General features: G+C 47.5%; 1 protein-coding gene across 1 annotated transcript; it reads right to left on the reverse strand.

The window, feature by feature from the left end:
• Positions 1 to 15,188: 15,188 nt before the first annotated feature.
• Positions 15,189 to 18,268, reverse strand: CCDC87 (coiled-coil domain containing 87). The gene is given in 2 exon segments (XM_058689760.1): positions 15,189 to 15,623; positions 15,625 to 18,268. Coding segments are annotated over 2 exon segments (2,556 nt in total). The 5' UTR covers positions 18,157 to 18,268; the 3' UTR covers positions 15,189 to 15,599.
• Position 18,269: the final 1 nt, after the last annotated feature.

Consider the following 18,269-nt stretch of genomic DNA (forward strand, 5'->3'; position numbering starts at 1 on the left):
ACCAGAGAAGAGTCTGGCCTCACCAGACGAAAATTAGCCCGAATTTACACTCCCTACACGCATCTAAAAATTAAAGCCAAGTTCTGGCCTCGGAGCCTCACACCACCTTCTTGACGTCAACTCTTGCATCTCAAACTTGGCCAAAACTGCATATCGTTTTAATCCCCACCACACTTCCGGAATCCTCTATCTTAGCGTATGGCATCGCTGTTTCCCCCAGTTGTTCGGTCCAGAGACCAGAAGTGTCCGTGATTCTTCCCTTTCCTTCATGTCCCACATCTAACCCATTTTCAAATGATCTGGATTCCACCTCTCAGTATCTTCCAATTCATCCACTTATCTCCGTTCGCATGGCCACCCTTCATGGCCAAGCCACCACCACTGCTTGCCTGACTGGATCCACTCTTGCCTCCAATAATTTACTCTCCCTGAAGCAACCAGAGGGACCTCCTTAAACATAAACAGGACCAAGTGTGGGCTGTGGTGTGCAGACCAGAGCCCCTTTTGTGAATGGACTTGGTGTCCAGCTACTGGGAGAGCTGCCTTCGGCTGTCAACTCCTCAGGGATTGTCGTGCTCCCCTCCCCAAGCAGCTGCTACCTAATGACAAATCTGAAGGGTCACCTTAGCCTCAGAACCCCCTGAGGGGTGAGGAATAATATCCACTGAAATTGCATAGCCGTTCGATATCTCCGCCCGGTCTTGACTTTCCCTCTCTTTTCTTGGTGTTGGTCCTGAGAGCACCCCTCACAGACATCCTGCCTGCCAAACTCTGTCTTAGAATCTGCTCCCTGCAGATCCCAACCTAAGTGACACCATGTACTTGGAATGAAATCCAAGCTCCATACCATGACCTGTTAGGTTGGGCACAATCTGGTCCCTCCCTCCTGTCTGAACTCATCTCCTGTCTCCTGTGCTACCCTTCACTATGCCCCTGCCACCGTGACTCCTTCCCTGTCTACAAGCTGACTGCTCTCCTGTCTCAGGGCCTTTGTACTGTCCGTCCCTTCTGCCTGGAGAGACTTCTGCTCTGCAGAGGTCACATTTCTTCCCAACTGTCCAGTCTCTGCCTAAATGCTGTTTCTTCAGAGTAGGACCACTGATATCTAAAGAACCCGCCCTTTTCTCAAAACACTATATATTTCAGCATTTATCATGACATGCCCTTATTTGCTTATTCCCACTGGATTGGAAACTTCTGAGAGCAAGGACCTTGATTATCTGACTCCCTTCTGTCTTTATCCTCATATGCCTGACCCTTGGGGCCATTTTCCCCATCAGACACCCTAGGCCTCTTAGCTTTCCAAGGCCTATGAAGATGTTAGAGTCTGGAAAAAAATTTTACAGAGTCTACAGGTTTCTTAAAAATAAAAATTGCGGGGCGCCTGGGTGGCGCAGTCGGTTAAGCGTCCGACTTCAGCCAGGTCACGATCTCGCGGCCCGTGAGTTCGAGCCCCGCGTCAGGCTCTGGGCTGATGGCTCGGAGCCTGGAGCCTGTTTCCGATTCTGTGTCTCCCTCTCTCTCTGCCCCTCCCCCGTTCATGCTCTGTCTCTCTCTGTCCCAAAAATAAAAAATAAAAAATAAAAATTGCTATATATTTCATTAAATGCCTCATTGACTTTATTGTTAAACTTGATATTCATAAATATTTTGGTATAACTGAGAAGGATTTTTGAGTTATAATTTCTAGACCCAAGACCATCTGGAGTATATAGGATGATTGCTTAAAAATATCACAGCAGGGACACCTGCATGACTCAATTGGTTAAGCATCCCACTTTGGCTCAGGTCACACAGAGCCTGTTTTGGAACCTCTGTCCCCCTCTCTCCCTGCCCCTCCCCTGCTTGTGCTCCCCACTCGCACTCTCTCTTTTTCTCAAATATAAATAAACATTTTAAAAACTCACAGCAAATCACAATTTAAACAAGTTACACGAAGTCAGATCATTTCAAAAACAAAATTATAACACTCCTTTCAAAAAATTTTATAGCAAAATATTATTTAATATGGGACATAGGTGCATTTTATAAGATGTGGTAAGATATGGGGTGAAGAACCAAAAAGGGCCAAAAAATGATGTTGCCTTGGCCATTAGTGGGTTTCCCCTAGTATTTGTTGAGTGACTGGATGGATGGATGGATGGATGGACAGGTGGCTGGATGGGTGGAGATTCTGGGCCCCAGGACTTCAGCCCAAACTCTTTTTCCTGGAGGTGGGTTTATCTCTCAGCCTTGACTGAACAGCTATGGTCCACCTGCAGGTCTTCCTGGCTGAATCATCAGGCCAAGGGTTAGCGTAATGACCTTCCTTGCCTCCAATCGCAAGTGCTCTATATCTTCGTGCGTAAATTGATTCATATCTTCCCTGCTTTGTGGCCAAAATCTCAGGCTACCACAGCTTTGGAGGCCCCCCCCCCAAAATTCCTGTTACACTCTAGTCCCAGAATGACCTTAACTCCTGCTTGCATAACTAGGAAGAGTCATCCAATAACAGCAATGATAATGCATACCTAGTGCTTACTCAGTGCCCCTGTGCTACACCTTCCACGGGAATCATCTTTTGATTTAAAAAATTCATCTCCAGGAGATGTGAGGCCTTCAGGCCTAGAAGGAAAGGCTGACATCTTAAGAACTTTCACAACGGAAGCCACTTAAGTCTCTGTTTTAACTAGCCAGCAAGTTGTTATTTTGGAGGATTTGGTCAAATGAGGTACAGCAATTTAAAACCTGAAACGAGACCCAAGTCTAGGCTAATACCACCGTTCGTGGGGTGGGAGTGTGGCGAGCAAGTGTGGGAGTCTGCGTGCAAGGGCCACAAGAAACCAATTTGTCCGGTTTGTCTGACAGCATGGTGGGACCGGTCACGGGCCAAGCTGTTGGCAGGTGGCGTGGGGTAGGCTGGCATAGAGACTCTCCTGGGGTGGGGGAATACAGACCCCGGGGGAAATGACAGTCACTTGACTTTCATCTGCTGGAGGTAAGCACAGAGCACACCCATCCCCAAGTCCCGGTCCAGAGCCCTGGGGGCTGGGCTCCCTTGTATGCCCACGGTGTGCTTCAGTGCCAGCCTCCTCGCCCCTCCCTGGGAAGCCCTCCTACCATGCTCCCTCTGCCCCAATCCTCAGGCTGGCTCCAGACTCCAGGCAGCAGTCTCCTTCCCCAGGGGCCAAATCTTGGTCTTCTGTGGGTATCTTTCTATAAACAGATTCTCCAAATAACACCTGAGCCAGTCCTGTGTTTCAGAGGGGAGCTCCTTTGTCACCAGAGACTAGTTCCTCTGAGCTCGTGGCCTCTGAGACTCTGAGATTAAGTTGTCTAAAGTCTACAGCAAAGCTCCCCTAGAGCCTGCGTTCTTGCCCTGGATCAGGCTACCTACAGTGGGACTTGACCATGCGCGCCTCTTCTCCTCATCTCCAAAACAGGGGCTGGTGTCCATGCTACGCAGGTTATTGTGAAGAATGAAGGAGTTCATGCCTGAAACATCCTCAGAACATGACCTGGCACATGGCAAATCCTTCAAATTATTAGTTGTTATTGCGTCATAAATCCTTCCCACTTTTGTGAGTAGCTTTCATTGACTTGTTTGCAGAGCAGGTCAGAACTGGAGTGGACCTCTGAGACGGTGCACGGCCACCCCTTCAGTTGGTGAATGTAAACCAAGAAGAAAGGATCTGCTATCAGCTCACTGCCTTCAAGGCAGCTTGGCGCTGAGAACAGAATATGAGCCCTGAGATTTAGGAGGTCTTTCTGAGCATTAAGTGAGAGGATTGTGGGAAACTCCCTACCGGGCACAGTGACTTGTCCAGCATACAGTAGATAGTCATTAAGGTTGGTTTTTCTTCTTCCCTCCCAGACCAGTACTCTAGTCTTCACTGAGTTCGGAGGTAAAAGCTGACACAAATCAGGAGACTGGAGGACAGTTTGGTGTGGGGAGTGGGGGGAGTGGGAAGGGTAATGGGGACCACTGGACAGCCAATGGGTACAGGGCCCTGGCAGAGGTAAGGGGGTACCCATGTCAAAAAGGACCTTCCAGTGTCTCATTCTCCCCTCCCCACATGGTAACAGAAAGACACAGGCTCTGGAGTTGCCCAGTCTCTACCATGATTTATTATTATTTTTTAAATATTTATTTATTTTTGAGACACAGAAAGAAAGAGAACGAGAGAGCACGAGCAAGGGAGGGTCAGAGAGAGGGGGAAACAGAGGATCTGAAGCAGCTCTGTGCTGACAGCAGAGAGCACAACACAGGGCTTGAACCTGCGAACTTCGAGATCATGACCTGAGCTGAATTCAGATGCTTAACCCACTGAGCCACCCAGGTGCCCTCTACCACTTATCTTTTTAATGTTGACAGTTTCCCACCCATTTTCCCCGTCTTCCCTCAGACCTCGGCAAATGCTACTCTACTTTTTCTATGAATTTGCTTATTCTGGGATTTTTTTTAAGTTTATTTATTTATTTTGAGAGAGAGAGAGAAAGAGGGAGAGAAAGAATCCCAAGCAGGCTCCGCGCTGTCAGCACAGAGTCTGACAGGGGGATCGATCTCACGAACCTCAAGGTCATGACCTGAGCCAGAATCAAGAGTGGGACGTTAACCAACTGAGCCACCCAGGCGCCCCTGGGTATTTCGTACAAAGGGAATTATACGATATGTGTTCTCTTGTGCCTGGCTCCTTTCACGGAGCATCGTGTCTTCAAGGTTCACCTGTGACGTCGTGTGTGTCCTCACTTCGTGCCTTTTTGCTGCTGAGTAGCTTTTGACTGGATGGAGCCACCACATTAGGACATTAGGTGTACCGCTGCTGTGAACATGCGTGTGCAAATTTTTGTGCAGACATATGCTTTCATTTCCCTTGGTGTATCCCTACAAGTTGGAATTGCTAGGACATGCGGTGACCCCGCGTTTAACACTCTGGGGAACTGCCAGGCCATTAACCACAGCAGCCGCCCTGCTTTACTGAGGGTTCCAGTTTCTCCACATCTTTGTCAACACTTGTTGTCTTTTTATTATCATCCACTTGTTTGTGAAATGGTTTCTCATGATATATTCTTTTCACTGTTTATTTATTTTTGAGAGAGACACACACACACAGTGCAAGCAGGGGAGGGACAGAGAGAGAGGGGGAGACACAGAATCCAAGGCAGGCTCTAGGCTCTGAGCTGTCAGCACAGAGCCTGACACAGGGCTCGAACTCATGAACCGTGAGATCATGATCGGAGCTGAAGTCGGATGCTTAACCGACTGAGCCACCCAGGTGTCCCTGTCACGATAATTTTGGTTTGCATTTCTCTAATGAATAATGATATTGAGCATCGTATTATGTGTTTACTGGCCACTTGTATCTCTTCTTTGGAGAAATGTTTTCTCAAATGCTTTGCCTATTTAAAAAAAAAAGGGTTGTCTTTTTATTGTTGAGTTGTAAGGTTTTTTTTAATATATTCTAGTTACAATTCCCTTATCAGATATATAATTTGCAAATATTTCTTTCTATTCTGTGAGTTGTCTTTCATATTCTTGATGGTGTCCATGGACGCACATGTTTTAAATTGTTATGTATCACTTATTAATTATAAGACCTTCAGCAGATTGCTCTGTGTCTTTGAGCATTTCTTCATCTGCCGAGTGAGCCTAATGAAGTCTTAAGGGAATGTGATGACAGTACAATGAGAGGAGAGTCACAGAAAGCCCAGATCACAGGGGTTGGTTGGGCCGGGACAAAACCTACACTCTGCTGAGCCCTTCAGGGCAGGAGGGGAGTGTCTCTGAGGCTCCAGGTCAGGGTGAGCCACAGGCCTCCCCAGGCCACTCTCCCCATAACTTCTACTCTCTGTTTGTGGTCTTCATCCACCAGAGCAGGAGCTCCCTGAAGTCAGGAACCTTGTTGGCTTTGCTCATTGTTGTGCCCTCAGGGCCTAGCACAGCACCAGACCCGGAGAGTGCTTATCAAATATGTAACAAATGAATGAATGAAAAGGAGAAGAAATCCCTTGCCCAAGGTCACACAAGGAACCGAACGCAGGACTTCTAGCTTCCTGGCCAGGGTATACCTTGATGATGCCTATTTCGGTCAGCTTGGGCTGCAGTAACAAGATGCCAAAGACTGGGTGGCTTAAACAACACACATTTGTTTCTCATGGTTCTGGAGGCTGGAAAGTCCAAGATCCCCAGATGCCAGAAGATTTGGTGTCCAGTGAAGGCTAACTTCCTGTTTTGCCATTGGCTGCCTTCTTTCTCTATCCTCATGTAGGGGTGGGGCGGTGCTCTGGTTTCCTCTGTTTTTTTTGGGGGGGGGGTGCTCATTCATCATCTCATCTAACCCTAATTACCTCCCAAAGGCCCCACCTCCAAAATACTGTCACATTGGGGGTTAGAGGTTCAATACATGAGCTTTAGGGGGATACAAACATTTAGTCCACAGCAATGCCTAACTCCGTGGTATTAGGTGAACTTTGTGTTTATAATTAATAGCCTTTTTAAAAAATATTTATTTATTTTTGAGAGAAAGAGAGCATGAGCGGGGGAGGGCAGAGAGGGAGGCACAGAATCCAAGGCAGTCTCCAGGCTCTGAGCTGTCAGCACAGAGCCTGATGCAGGGCTCGAGCTCATGAACCACGAGATCATGACCTGAGCTGAAGTCTGACACTTAACTGACTGAGCCACCCAGGCACCCCAGTAATTAACAGCTTTTTAAAAAAGTGTAGCCTTGGTAAAATTTCAAACCAATCATTTCTACACATATTTTAGGCCCCAGATAGATACTTTCAGTCTAAAACTATCTAGGAAAATTAGACTTAAGATATGAGAGGAGCTACACAAGACATACGTGTATAAGCGTGCTGCTCAGAGAGGGCTCCTATCTTTAGCAGAGTCTAAGGAGAAACATTTGCCCTTGGATCTCCACTCGGATGTTCTGCAGGCAACTTAACCTTTTCAGGGCTGAACTCATCACCTTCCCTCACCCCATTCCACCCCACTCCCACCACACCCTCCAGACTCCCATTTCAAGAAGGGCTCCACCAGCAGCCCAAGCCAGGCACACCCAGGAGGTACCCTTGACTCCCTGCTCCCATTCCCCATACCCACTCATCACCAAATGCTGGCAAATTTGCCTCCAAAACACTCTATTCCTGTTCATCGGCCCAACACAGTGGTTCTGCTCCCCCAGGGCAGCCTCTGCCCTGGTCTGCTTACCTCCAGCCTGGCAGCCTGCTAACAGTCACCTGTGGCCCAGCCAAATGTCACCTCTCCGACTAAAGCCTGTTAAACCCCATTATTTCTCTGACCTAATTCCCAAGCCTTCTCCACCTGGTTCACTCCATTCCAGCAACTCCGGCATCTGTAGACCCACCAGGCAGACACCTACTTCTGGGCTTTTGCACTTACATGAGTTCCCCGCCTAGAATGTTTTTTCTCCAGATATCACATGACTCCTCCCACTCCTTCCAGTCTTTGCTCAAATACTCCTTCCTCTGGTCCCTATTTTATTTATTTATTTTTAAAAATTGTTTATTTAAATTCAAGTTAGTTAACACACAGTGTAGTATTGGTTTTAGGAGTAGAACCCAGTGATTCATCACTGACATACAACACCCAGGGCTCATCCCAACAAGTGCCCCCCTCAATGCCTATCACCTATTTAGCTCATCTCCCCACCCACCTCCCTCAGTTTGTTCTCTATATTTAAGAGTCTCTTATGGTTTGCCTCCCTCTCTGTTTTTATCTTATTTTTCCTTCCCTTCCCCTATGTTCGTCTATTGTGTTTCTTCTGATCCCCTATTTTAAATTGCTAGTCTCTGAACTTTCTATTGCCCTTTTTGCTTTTTTTTTCTTACCCCTCATAACATTTGTCACCATCTCAGAGATGATTTGTTTTACCTGCATGACCACTGTGTGTCGCCCACCAGAATGTGAGGGATCCTTGTCTGTGTTGTTTAGTGTGGTTTCACAGAGCAGGTGTTCAGTAGGCATTTGCTGAGGAATACATGGCTTGCCACCACCCACACAACAAAGCCCTGCCTCCCCCTCCAGCCTCATTTCCTTCCAGGAACTTTCAAGGTTGTTAATGTGTATTTCCTCTACATACACCATGCTCGTGATCCATACCTTTGCTCATTCTGGGCTTAGAAAGCTTTCCTCCTTGGGGCTCCTGGCTAGCTCAGTCAGTAGAGCATGTGACTCTTGATGTGACGGTCATGAGTTCAGGTCCCACGTTGGGCATGGAGCCTACTGAAAGAGAGAGAGAGAGAGAGAGAGAGAGAGAGAGAGAGAGAGAGAAAGAAAGAAAGAAAGAAAGAAAGAAAGAAAGAAAGAAAGAAAGAAAGAAAGAAAAAGAATGTTCTCCCTTTCTCCTCTGCTACCATGTGCCTGATAACTCCTGCTCAATCTTCTAGAAACTAGATCTTGCTTGAATGTAGCCTCCTCCAGGAAAGCTCTCCCTCACTGCGAGAAGGAAGCCCACTGACCCAATCAAAGGAGGGATGCAGAGATTTGGAGCACAGTGAAGCCGGGCTTTAATCAACATTCTTGCAAGAGCAGGTGTCTGATGGACAGACACACTCAGGGCAGCTACAGCAGACAATTTATTTCCTAGAATGCAAATCTCTCCCCTGGTTCCTCATTGGCTGAATACAGCAGAGGTTACAGCCTTACCCGGAAGTCACCTATGCCCATGTAAGGCAAAACATAGTCTGGTTGGAACAAATGTATATTCCCTGAGGTGATGCAGAGACTTTCAATTCCTTCCTCCTTTTGTTCTTTGGCACATGCTCTTTGCAAAGCCTGAGAAAAATAAGCCTGCAAAACGGAAAGGGGAAGAAGAACCAGGAAGTGAAGGTCTAAGGCTTTGGGACTCCATTGTTGGGGAGGTTCGTACATATTTCCCATAGGTTGTAAACCTATTGTTAACTAGACAGCACAGCTTTTATTTGGTATTTCTGAAAATGAATCATCTCCCTCACTTCTCACACTTACCACTGTTCCTACCCCGCCCCCCCCCAGCTCTGTTGAATGGCCTTTTTGCCGGGTCCCACTGTACCCTTCGCTTGCTACATTGTTGAAATTATATTCCTCACCAAACTTTAGATTCATCAGCAACAGGGACTGCGTCTCTCTGATTTCCTCCAGTTCCCTACCTCCCTCCTCCTGGCAGAGCCTCTGGCCCTTGGGAGAGGCTCAGGGAATGCACTCTAAATCTGAGAGAATAGCGATAAGGGCCTCAGTCATTTCTGGGAATCAGGTGAGCTGCGAGAAAGCCTGATTACCTCAGTGTTTAGGCAATAATGAAAGTAAAATTTGATCATACGAAGCTTCATCCCGTGGGCCTCAACTGGGCAGACTTGTTTTCTATATTTTAAGATAAGAGACAGTGTAGTGGTTAGTAGCATGTACTTGGGAGTCAGAACCCTGGGTCTGAATTCAGACTCTGCCATGATCCTAGTTGTGTGACCTTGGACAAGTTATATAACCACTCTGTGCCTCAGCTCCCTCATCTGGACCTTGAAATAATAGTAGTACCTGCTTCATTGCATTGCCATGAGGACTAAATGAATTACTGTATGTAAGGTGTGTAGAACCGAGGCTGGCGTTTCATAATCAATCACTATATAGGTATTTGGTAATATGGTTTAAATTGCTTTTCAAAAAAATAAGCTTAAAAAGTGAGTCAGCAAAAAAAAAAAAAAAAAAAAAAAAAAAAAAAGTGAGTCAGCATGGAGAAAAGTGCTTGGTGAATGACAGTACAAGGAAAAGGTGGACCAAACGCAGAAACCTCAAGGCCAGGAGGGGTGGGGCTGTGGGCTTAGTGGAGTTAGAAGTACCTGGGCTCAAATCTGGTCCCCACCAGGACCCGTGTGCCTCAGCACTCGCTTTCGGCTCTCGGGTTCTCAGCTTCCCAGAGTGGCCAGATCACCAAAAACCAGTCTGTTTGACCAGCAGATGATCAATTTTTTTCTTTCAAGTGGTAGTTTTCCCTCTGGCCTTGCCCTTGACATTCTATAAACAAACCGATATTCCTGATCAACCCGCCCCCCCTCCCCGTCTCCCTGCTTCTACTGCCGTTGCCCCAGCAACTGCCCAGTAGTTCCCTGATCCAGTAATGTCCGCCTGCCCCTACCACTACCCTCACCACTGCCCTTGCCCCATGTCTGCCCCTTCTCCTACTTAAAACAACAACAAAATATTACAAATAGCGCCCCCAGACCCTTTCTAGGGTTTCATGGTGTCAAAACTATTTCCATAATACTGCTAAGACATTATTTGCCTTTTCTACCTCACTCTTTCAAGAGTAGGGTTTTTCCAGAGGCTATGTGACCCCTGATATTACAACAGATGTATGCAGAAACAGATAGGAGAATCCAGCGATCTCCCATTAAGCCAGACATTAAAAAGATTTGCAAAAGACTAAAACAGCCAGTCTTCCCTACAGTTTTTGTTTTGGAAAAGTTAGTTTTTACAAAACTGTGTTATTTCTGTTAATATATGATGAGATGAATGTTAATTTAGATAACTGGTAAATATATATATTAAAAAAATTTTTTTTAATGTTTATTTAGTTTTGAGAAAGAGAGAGACCGAGCGCAAGCAGGGGAGGAGCAGAGAGAGAGGGAGACCCAGAATCCGAAGCAGCCTCCAGGCTCCAAGCTGTCAGCCCAGAGCCCAACGCAGAGCTGAAACCCATGAATGGTGAGATCAGACCTGAGCTGAAGTTGGATGCTCAACCGACTGAGCCACCCAGGCGCCCCTAAATATATATACTTAAACAGGGGCGCCTGGGTGGCGCAGTCGGTTAAGCGTCCGACTTCAGCCAGGTCACGATCTCGCGGTCCGTGAGTTCGAGCCCCGCGTCAGGCTCTGGGCTGATGGCTCGGAGCCTGGAGCCTGTTTCCGATTCTGTGTCTCCCTCTCTCTCTGCCCCTCCCCCGTTCGTGCTCTGTCTCTCTCTGTCCCAAAAATAAAAAAACATTGAAAAAAAATGATTAAAAAATATATATATATACTTAAACAGACAAATGGACAAATCATCCTTTTAATGTCGTAGCAAATAGAGAAGACGTTGGGCTTTTATGGGCTTAGGCCCTGCCCCTTGCCTGGGCAGCAAAAAGGCTGCAGCAAATCACCCCAGCCAGATTTAATGTATTTTTCTGATGGCCTCTGGCAGGGGCAAAACTGAAATGTCTACAAAAATCCTCAGGAATGTAGAGGATTGATTTTCATCCAGTTTTCCTGGAGTCCAGTCTCCCTAGAGGGAGATAGTAATGCCTTCTCTTTCTTTGCAAGATTGTTTCTCAGGATTAAATGAAATAATATCCCTAAAGCACCCGAGCATGACACTTCACAAACAGTTCTCGGCACAGCTGAGTTTGCTGGGATGGGCTCAGGGGCCTCGTGGCTGCTTGAAGTCTTGGCACAGAGCAAGGGTCCTCACTGCAGCCAGACAACCAAGGCAAAGGATTTGAAGTCTCCAAACCTGGGTTTGAGTCAAGACTCTACCACTTTAGGAGCAAGTTACACTCAACTGATTCTCAGCTGAATGAATGTGAAAAGCACTTCATAAACCATAAATAGGATCAGCACAGGGAGGATCACACAGCCACGGGTTTAGGTCTGGAACTTTGGGAGAGGTGGTCCTAGGTCTGTATATTTCCACATCAGAATGCCGGGTAGAAGGGCAGAATCTACTGAGGGAGTGCTTTGAAGCAGGTCTAAGAGTCTCCATCTCCTGTGGCTTCTCATCCTCAAGCCTGTCTTGGGTTTTAAGATACCCTTTTATGCCACTTGAGGCCCAGATATCCCAAGTAGACCTGTGTGTCTAGGAATGTACCCTCTTTGTCCTATCTCTGGGCACTAACACTATCTAGAACTGTCAATGAGAATTCCAAAGGACTAATTCACAGTGAGATACTGTTTCCCCCAAGACTTTTCCAGTAATCATAATGGCTATCGAGCAATAAGAGGGTTCTTTGGTCAAAGTTAAAGAAGTGTCTTTTTTGCAAGATTTATCAGAGCTTTCAATATGCCAATACGTACTGTCAATCTCTAAGGGAATGCGGAAATGTATATGTGATGTTTCCCAAAAATGTTTGACCATGGAAACCTTATTCCAGGACTATCACCCAGGATTAGTTTACTGTGCAACACACTTTGGGAAATGCCACACTAAGCTTCCTGTCTCACTCCTCCTGAGTGTCTTTTGCTTCTTACAGGGGCTGATGTGCTGGCGTTTTGGTTAGCAAACTACAGCATGAGGGCAAAATCTGGCCCTGTGTTGGTAAATACGATTTTATTGGAACACAGCCCTGCCCATGTACCTATACATTGTCTATAACTGCTTTCACACCACAAAAGCAAAATTGAGGCTCATGAGAGAGAACACAAAGCCTAAAATATTTACTATCTGGCCCTCTACAGAAAAAGTTTGCTGACCTCTGCTGAAGCATTGCTCAACTGGGTTAGGTATAACTTCTGGAGAAGCAGCACCAGGAGAGACGTGAAGCCACACTATGAATGCTACATATAGCACATCTGCTTGGAGGGCCAGGTTAATTCAAAGATAAGTGATTTCAAGCATCATTTTATATTTTAAAACTGGACATACCGTGGAGTAGAATGCAAATTTTGCATAAATTTCAAAAATAAAATACTTCAAAGAAATTTCTCGGGCCTTAGGCTAGCTAGCACTGCTTCCCTGTATCAGTACACCCTCCCCGACCACCCCAATCCCTCGTACCTAACCAAAATGTTTATGTTTCTCCATTCCAAGGGGAATTTGGGTGATGTTTGAGAAATGCTGTTTTGTTGGGAAACCAAAACAGAGTTGATGTTTGTGTGTCAGCCAACGATGAGTGAAGGCGTTCACACTACCTATGGTATGCCGGCAGGTGAGGCAGGCTGTATCTAAGAGCTCTTTTACCATATCTCACAGAATCAGTACACCAAAAAGGCACACGCAGGCTTCTGAGTTTTGGGGTCAGTCCTGGGCTTGAGTCCTGGATCCCCCACTTAGTACCTTTGTGACCCTGGGGAAGCAACTTTACTTACTCGAGCCTTCATTTCCTTAGCATAAAATGGTGATTAACATGCAGGAAAGTGTTCTGAACAAGGTAAGAACTTAATAAGTGTTAACTACTAACATGTCAGCTAAATTTCCTGAATACGTAAAGAGCTCTGAAAAATCAAGAAAAAAATAGTCAGAACCAGTTGAAAAGTGGGCAAAGCGCATGGACGTTTTACAGAGAAGGAAATACAGTTTTTATTTATTTTTATTTATTTTTTTTTTAAATTTTTTTTTCAACGTTTTTTATTTTTTTTTATTTTTGGGACAGAGAGAGACAGAGCTGAACGGGGGAGGGGCAGAGAGAGAGGGAGACACAGAATCGGAAACAGGCTCCAGGCTCCGAGCCATCAGCCCGGAGCCTGACGCGGGGCTCGAACTCACGGACCGCGAGATCGTGACCTGGCTGAAGTCGGACGCTTAACCGACTGCGCCACCCAGGCGCCCCGGAAATACAGTTTTTAAACAGAAAAGATGCAACTTCACTCATAAGAGAAATGAGAACACAACTCAAATGAGTTACTGTTTTTCACCTGCTGGATGGTAAAGGTTGAAAAATTTGATAACATTCTGTTGGTGAGAGTGGGGAAAGAAATATACTCATGCAATGTTGATGATACTGCAAATTGTTACCACCAAATGCTTATGCTTAGACATAATTCCACTTCCAGGAATTTAAACTATAGAAATAGTTGCACATTCTAAATAGGTGAACAAGGATGTTTTCTAGAACATTTTGCATTTTAAATGTCCATGAATGAGGAACTAGTCAAATAAAATAAAATTACACACCGTGGAATACTGTATAGCTATCAAAGAGAATAAGGCAGCTCTATGTGTATGGATATGGAATGAGCTCAAGGCATGTTACGTGAAATAAGAAATGGGGCAAGAGAGCAGTGTAGGGCGTTACTACTATTGGTGTAGTTATAAACATATGCATAGATAACATAAGCATATATGCTCATATATGTACAGGGTCTCTCTGAACTAGTTCATACATTAGCCTATGAGGCCTTACATAATCTAACCTACCCCTTGGCATCGTGTTGACTCCTCTGACTCATCTCCCCTGTGCTCCACTGCACCTGCACTGGCCACCTTGCTTTTCTGGAACACTCCAGGCACCCACCTGCCTTAGGGCTGTGCAGTGGGTGTCAACGAAGTTATCCTCCTTGCTTTTCTGGAACACTCTAGGTACCTGCCTGCCTTAGGGCTTTGTAGTGGGTGTCAAGGAGGTTATCCTCAATGTCTACAGGGCTCACTTCTTCCCTCCTTCAAGACGTTGTTCAATCCTTACCTTCTCAGTGAGGCCTGCACTGACCACCCTAATTAAAATGACATCCCTCACCCTGTTTCCTCTTACCCTACTCTCCTTTTTCTTTAGTCCACAGTGCTTATCGCCTTCTAACATTCTATTATTCTGTGTGCTTAGGTACTATGTTTATGGTTTATGGTCTGTTTCTCCCAAGTAACGTAGGTATATACTCTACAAAGGGTAGCGATCTTTGTTGTTTAGTGATACAGACCAAGCATGTGTCACCTAGTAGGTGCTCGGTGACTATTTGCTGAATAAGAGAATGGAAAGATGCACAAGATCTGGTGATGGTCCCACAGTGGGGGAACTGGGGTATGGGAGGTAGGGATGGGAAGGAGACTCACTTTTCAGTATATACCCTTTTGTTCTTTGTACCACGTGCTTGTGTTAACTGGTAAAAATGTAATACAGATTTTTACCTCTACCAACAGGATCCTAGAAGTGTAAGTAACAAGCTGGACCTAGCCCCTTTATTTGACATATGATGGTCCAGGTACAGAGGAGTTAGGTAATTTGGCTGAGGTTACAAAGCCAGGATTTAAATCCATATTTCCTACTCCAGGGCCCCAGCTCTTTTATTATCATTTTCTTAACGTTTATTCATTTATTTTTGAGGGAGAGCATGCACATGAGCAGGGGAGAGGCTGAGAGAGAAGAAGAAAGGATCCCAAGCAGGCTCCATGCAGTCAGCACAGAGCCTTACGTGGGGCTCGAGCCCATGAACCGTGAGATCATTACCTGAAATCAAGAGTCAGATGCTTGACTGAGCCACCCTGACACCCCAAGAGCAATAGCTCATAAGCATCATGCCACAGAACCTCTTGATTTGGGACTCTAATCAGCCAATTTAATGTAGTATGATAAATGCTAAGCTGAGGTGTTCCAAAGGTGAAGGTTTTCCTCTGACATTTCCCATTACAATGAACTCCAAGGGAGAGTCTCGGTTCTTTTGATATATGAGATTTTGGCCCTATTGTGCATGGCTTGAAATAAAGGGGTATACTGGGCTTCTGGGCTTGGGGATGCATTATGAGAACCTCACGTCAAAATAAAGTATTAATCTCAGTCCCTTGGTAGTTGGAAAACAATGTTCCTGAACCCTGCACTCCTAGATATTTTATCTTCTAAAGCACCCAAGGGGTCTGGAGGATCTGCTGGATGCTTGGGGGTGAGGGGGAGATTTGAGGGCACTTGGCCTTGTCAAAGAATAATGGGAGTATTCCCAGGAGCTATTAGAGGCTGGCTGCTGAGCTTCTGGAACAGCCCTGGCTGGTGGGAGGCTTTCTGAGCCCGGGCCAAGTGGCGGACGCGTCGCCGCTGCTGTAGCCAGTAGAGCATCTCCACCTTGTCATGCTTCATCTTGTCCAAGTACCGCCGCCCCTTAAAGGTCACTGGCTCACCAAAAACTAACTCAATCTCCTCCAGGAGGGAAGCCAGAGGGGTCTGCACTAGACTGATCTTTCTGTGTAGGTGGCTGCGGAACCGATTCTCCTCCAGGAAGCGACTCAGGTCCATGTCAGTCTTTTGGAAGAAGCGGTTGGGGTCAGAGGCTTGTCGCTCAAACCATTCCAGTTTCCCCATCAACATTTCCCGCAGCTGAATGGGTTTCAGGGCTTGCTCCCAGGCACTCACCAACGAAGGCAGCTGCCTCAGACGAGCGTTGGAGCTGTACTTGATGGCCATGTCCAGCCGATCCTTGTCCGGGACCTCAAGCATGGACCACAGCCGCTCCAGACGCTTCTGCAGATTCAGGATTTTGTAGGGTTCTCCCAGGGGGCCGCTCCTCTTAGTTCCTAGCCTGTGACCCAGCACGGTGTTCCAGTCCCACTCTCCTGGCACAAAGTCTGGTTCTTCATCTTCCTGCAAGGGAGGTGGGCGCCGAATCTTTATGGACTCTCTGACAGGGGCTTTGACCTCCACAGGAACATCCTCTTCATACATTTGGAAGATGACATGGAGGAAATCTGTCTCCTGGCTGGTGAGGTACTTGAAGTAGTCACTCACAGACAAGGTGGTTTTCCACCAGTTCACCCGTGAGGCTTTGTTTGACCACTTCTCCCAGCCTTTGCTTGCTTGCAGTGATGTGAGGGAGGATATCTTATCAGAGGTGGACTGTAAAATGTTTGCTCTCTGGGAATAAAGTCCAGCTAACTTGGGATTGATGATGCGATACTGTTTTTCTTGATGTAGAAAGGCTGAGGACAGATACGTTGACCAGTCTTTATTGGCTGCAGGCTCAATGAGGGGTCCCTGGTCAAAAGAGAAGTGGTCAAGAGAGACACGGCTCATCAACTCCTTGTAGACCTCCCTGATGTTATTGCCAACAAAGCAACCAACATCCATTTCCTCAATAAGTTTGGGTTCTAGTTCACCAGCCAGGTGGTTGTATAGAACTCCGGCCCTGTCAATGTGGAAGGAGTCCAAAAAGTTTCTCTCAGAGACCTGCACAGCAGCTGCTTGGACCACAACCTGATTTCCTAGCTTCAAAGTAACAGTCACCGGCTGTGGTTGAAATGGAAGGGATTTGGGGCACTGGAGGCCCCACTGCCCAGTGGCTTCTTCCTCTTCGAGGCCCTTCAACATTCTCTGCAGCTCCTCCAGGCGATGTGCTGCAGCTGGGCGGCGGGTCAGGGCCCCTAGGAGTGGGGGCAGGCCTGTGTCCAGTGAGGAGTAGTGAGTCCTCTCCAATTTCATGTTATTTATCATCTGCTTCAGGTCCTCAGCCACCGTGTCCCCTGCCAGCTCTGGTTTGCTCTCTGGAGCCAGGACCAACGGGGTTAAGGGGCGAGGGGGGAGTGGAGGAGGGACGCCCAATTCATCTGCTAGCTTCCAGCCCTCCCGCAGAGAGGGCATGGACTGGCCCCTCTGGAACTGGGAGCAGAGGGGCAAGTGGGAGGTAGGGGGAGCCCCGCTGGTGGGAGTCACAGCGTACCTGGGCGGTGACACAATCTGTGCGGAACTGAAGTCGCTTTCTCTCTTCTTCTGCACGGAGGACAGCCATTGGAGAGGCTTCTTCTTCTTCAGTTGCGGGATGGACTTCAGTTCCTTCAGTGGATCCAGTTCAGGCTCACCGAGAAACTCCCGCGGGCGGCTGAGTTGGATGAGATAGTTCAGGTTGAGGGTGCAGCACGGTACTTGGGCGAAGCCGGAGCTGTGAAGCAAGGGGCTAGGGAAAAGCTTGAAAGCCCCAGTAGAGCCTACAGGGCGCAGCTTGTGCATGCCGCGGTGGGCCTGCTCTATCTTCAGCAGGGTGAGGAAGTCGGCGAGCAAGCAATGATAGACCTCAGGGCTGGTAAGAAAGATTGTGCAGTCCTTGGCGAGCCTGGCGGTCAAACGGGTGAGCGTGGCTGATTCAGTGAAGACACTTGCGGGGGTCGACATGGTGTTCAGCAGGTGCAGGTAGTGTAGGAAAAGCTGCTCACTGCTGAGCAGCACGTAGACCTGGAGTCGCTTTCGCAGTCTCTGGTTGTTCAAGTGGTTCAGACTAGGTTCGGTGGGAGGCTCCTGCCAGCTGCACTTGAGCTCGTCCAGGATGACCTGAGTGAAACGGAGACGACCTTCGGTAGGCACGCGCACCGCCAGCCCACTATTGGCCAGCCGCTCGGCCACCTGGCGGCACAGAGACTCCGCCGTCAGCCGTGAGACCGGCAAGGGCAGCAGCATCGGCACCTCCGGCGGAAGGCGCTTCTGAGATTCTGAGCATGTCGCCTTGCGGGGGAAGAGCGACAGCGGACACAGCAACCGGTGGTAAAACCGCTGGAGCTCGGGGTCCGGCTTATAGGGCTCCATTTTAGCGCTGGCGGCACAGGAGGTCTGGCCAGAAGAGCGCCGGAGGATACTAAGGCAACCAGGGGTCACTAAGGCAACCAGGGGGTCGGATGGCCCGAGTGCGCCTGCGCAGC

This window comes from Neofelis nebulosa, chromosome 10 (assembly GCF_028018385.1).
Source record: "Neofelis nebulosa isolate mNeoNeb1 chromosome 10, mNeoNeb1.pri, whole genome shotgun sequence".
In the NCBI taxonomy this organism is placed as follows: Eukaryota; Metazoa; Chordata; class Mammalia; order Carnivora; family Felidae; genus Neofelis; species Neofelis nebulosa.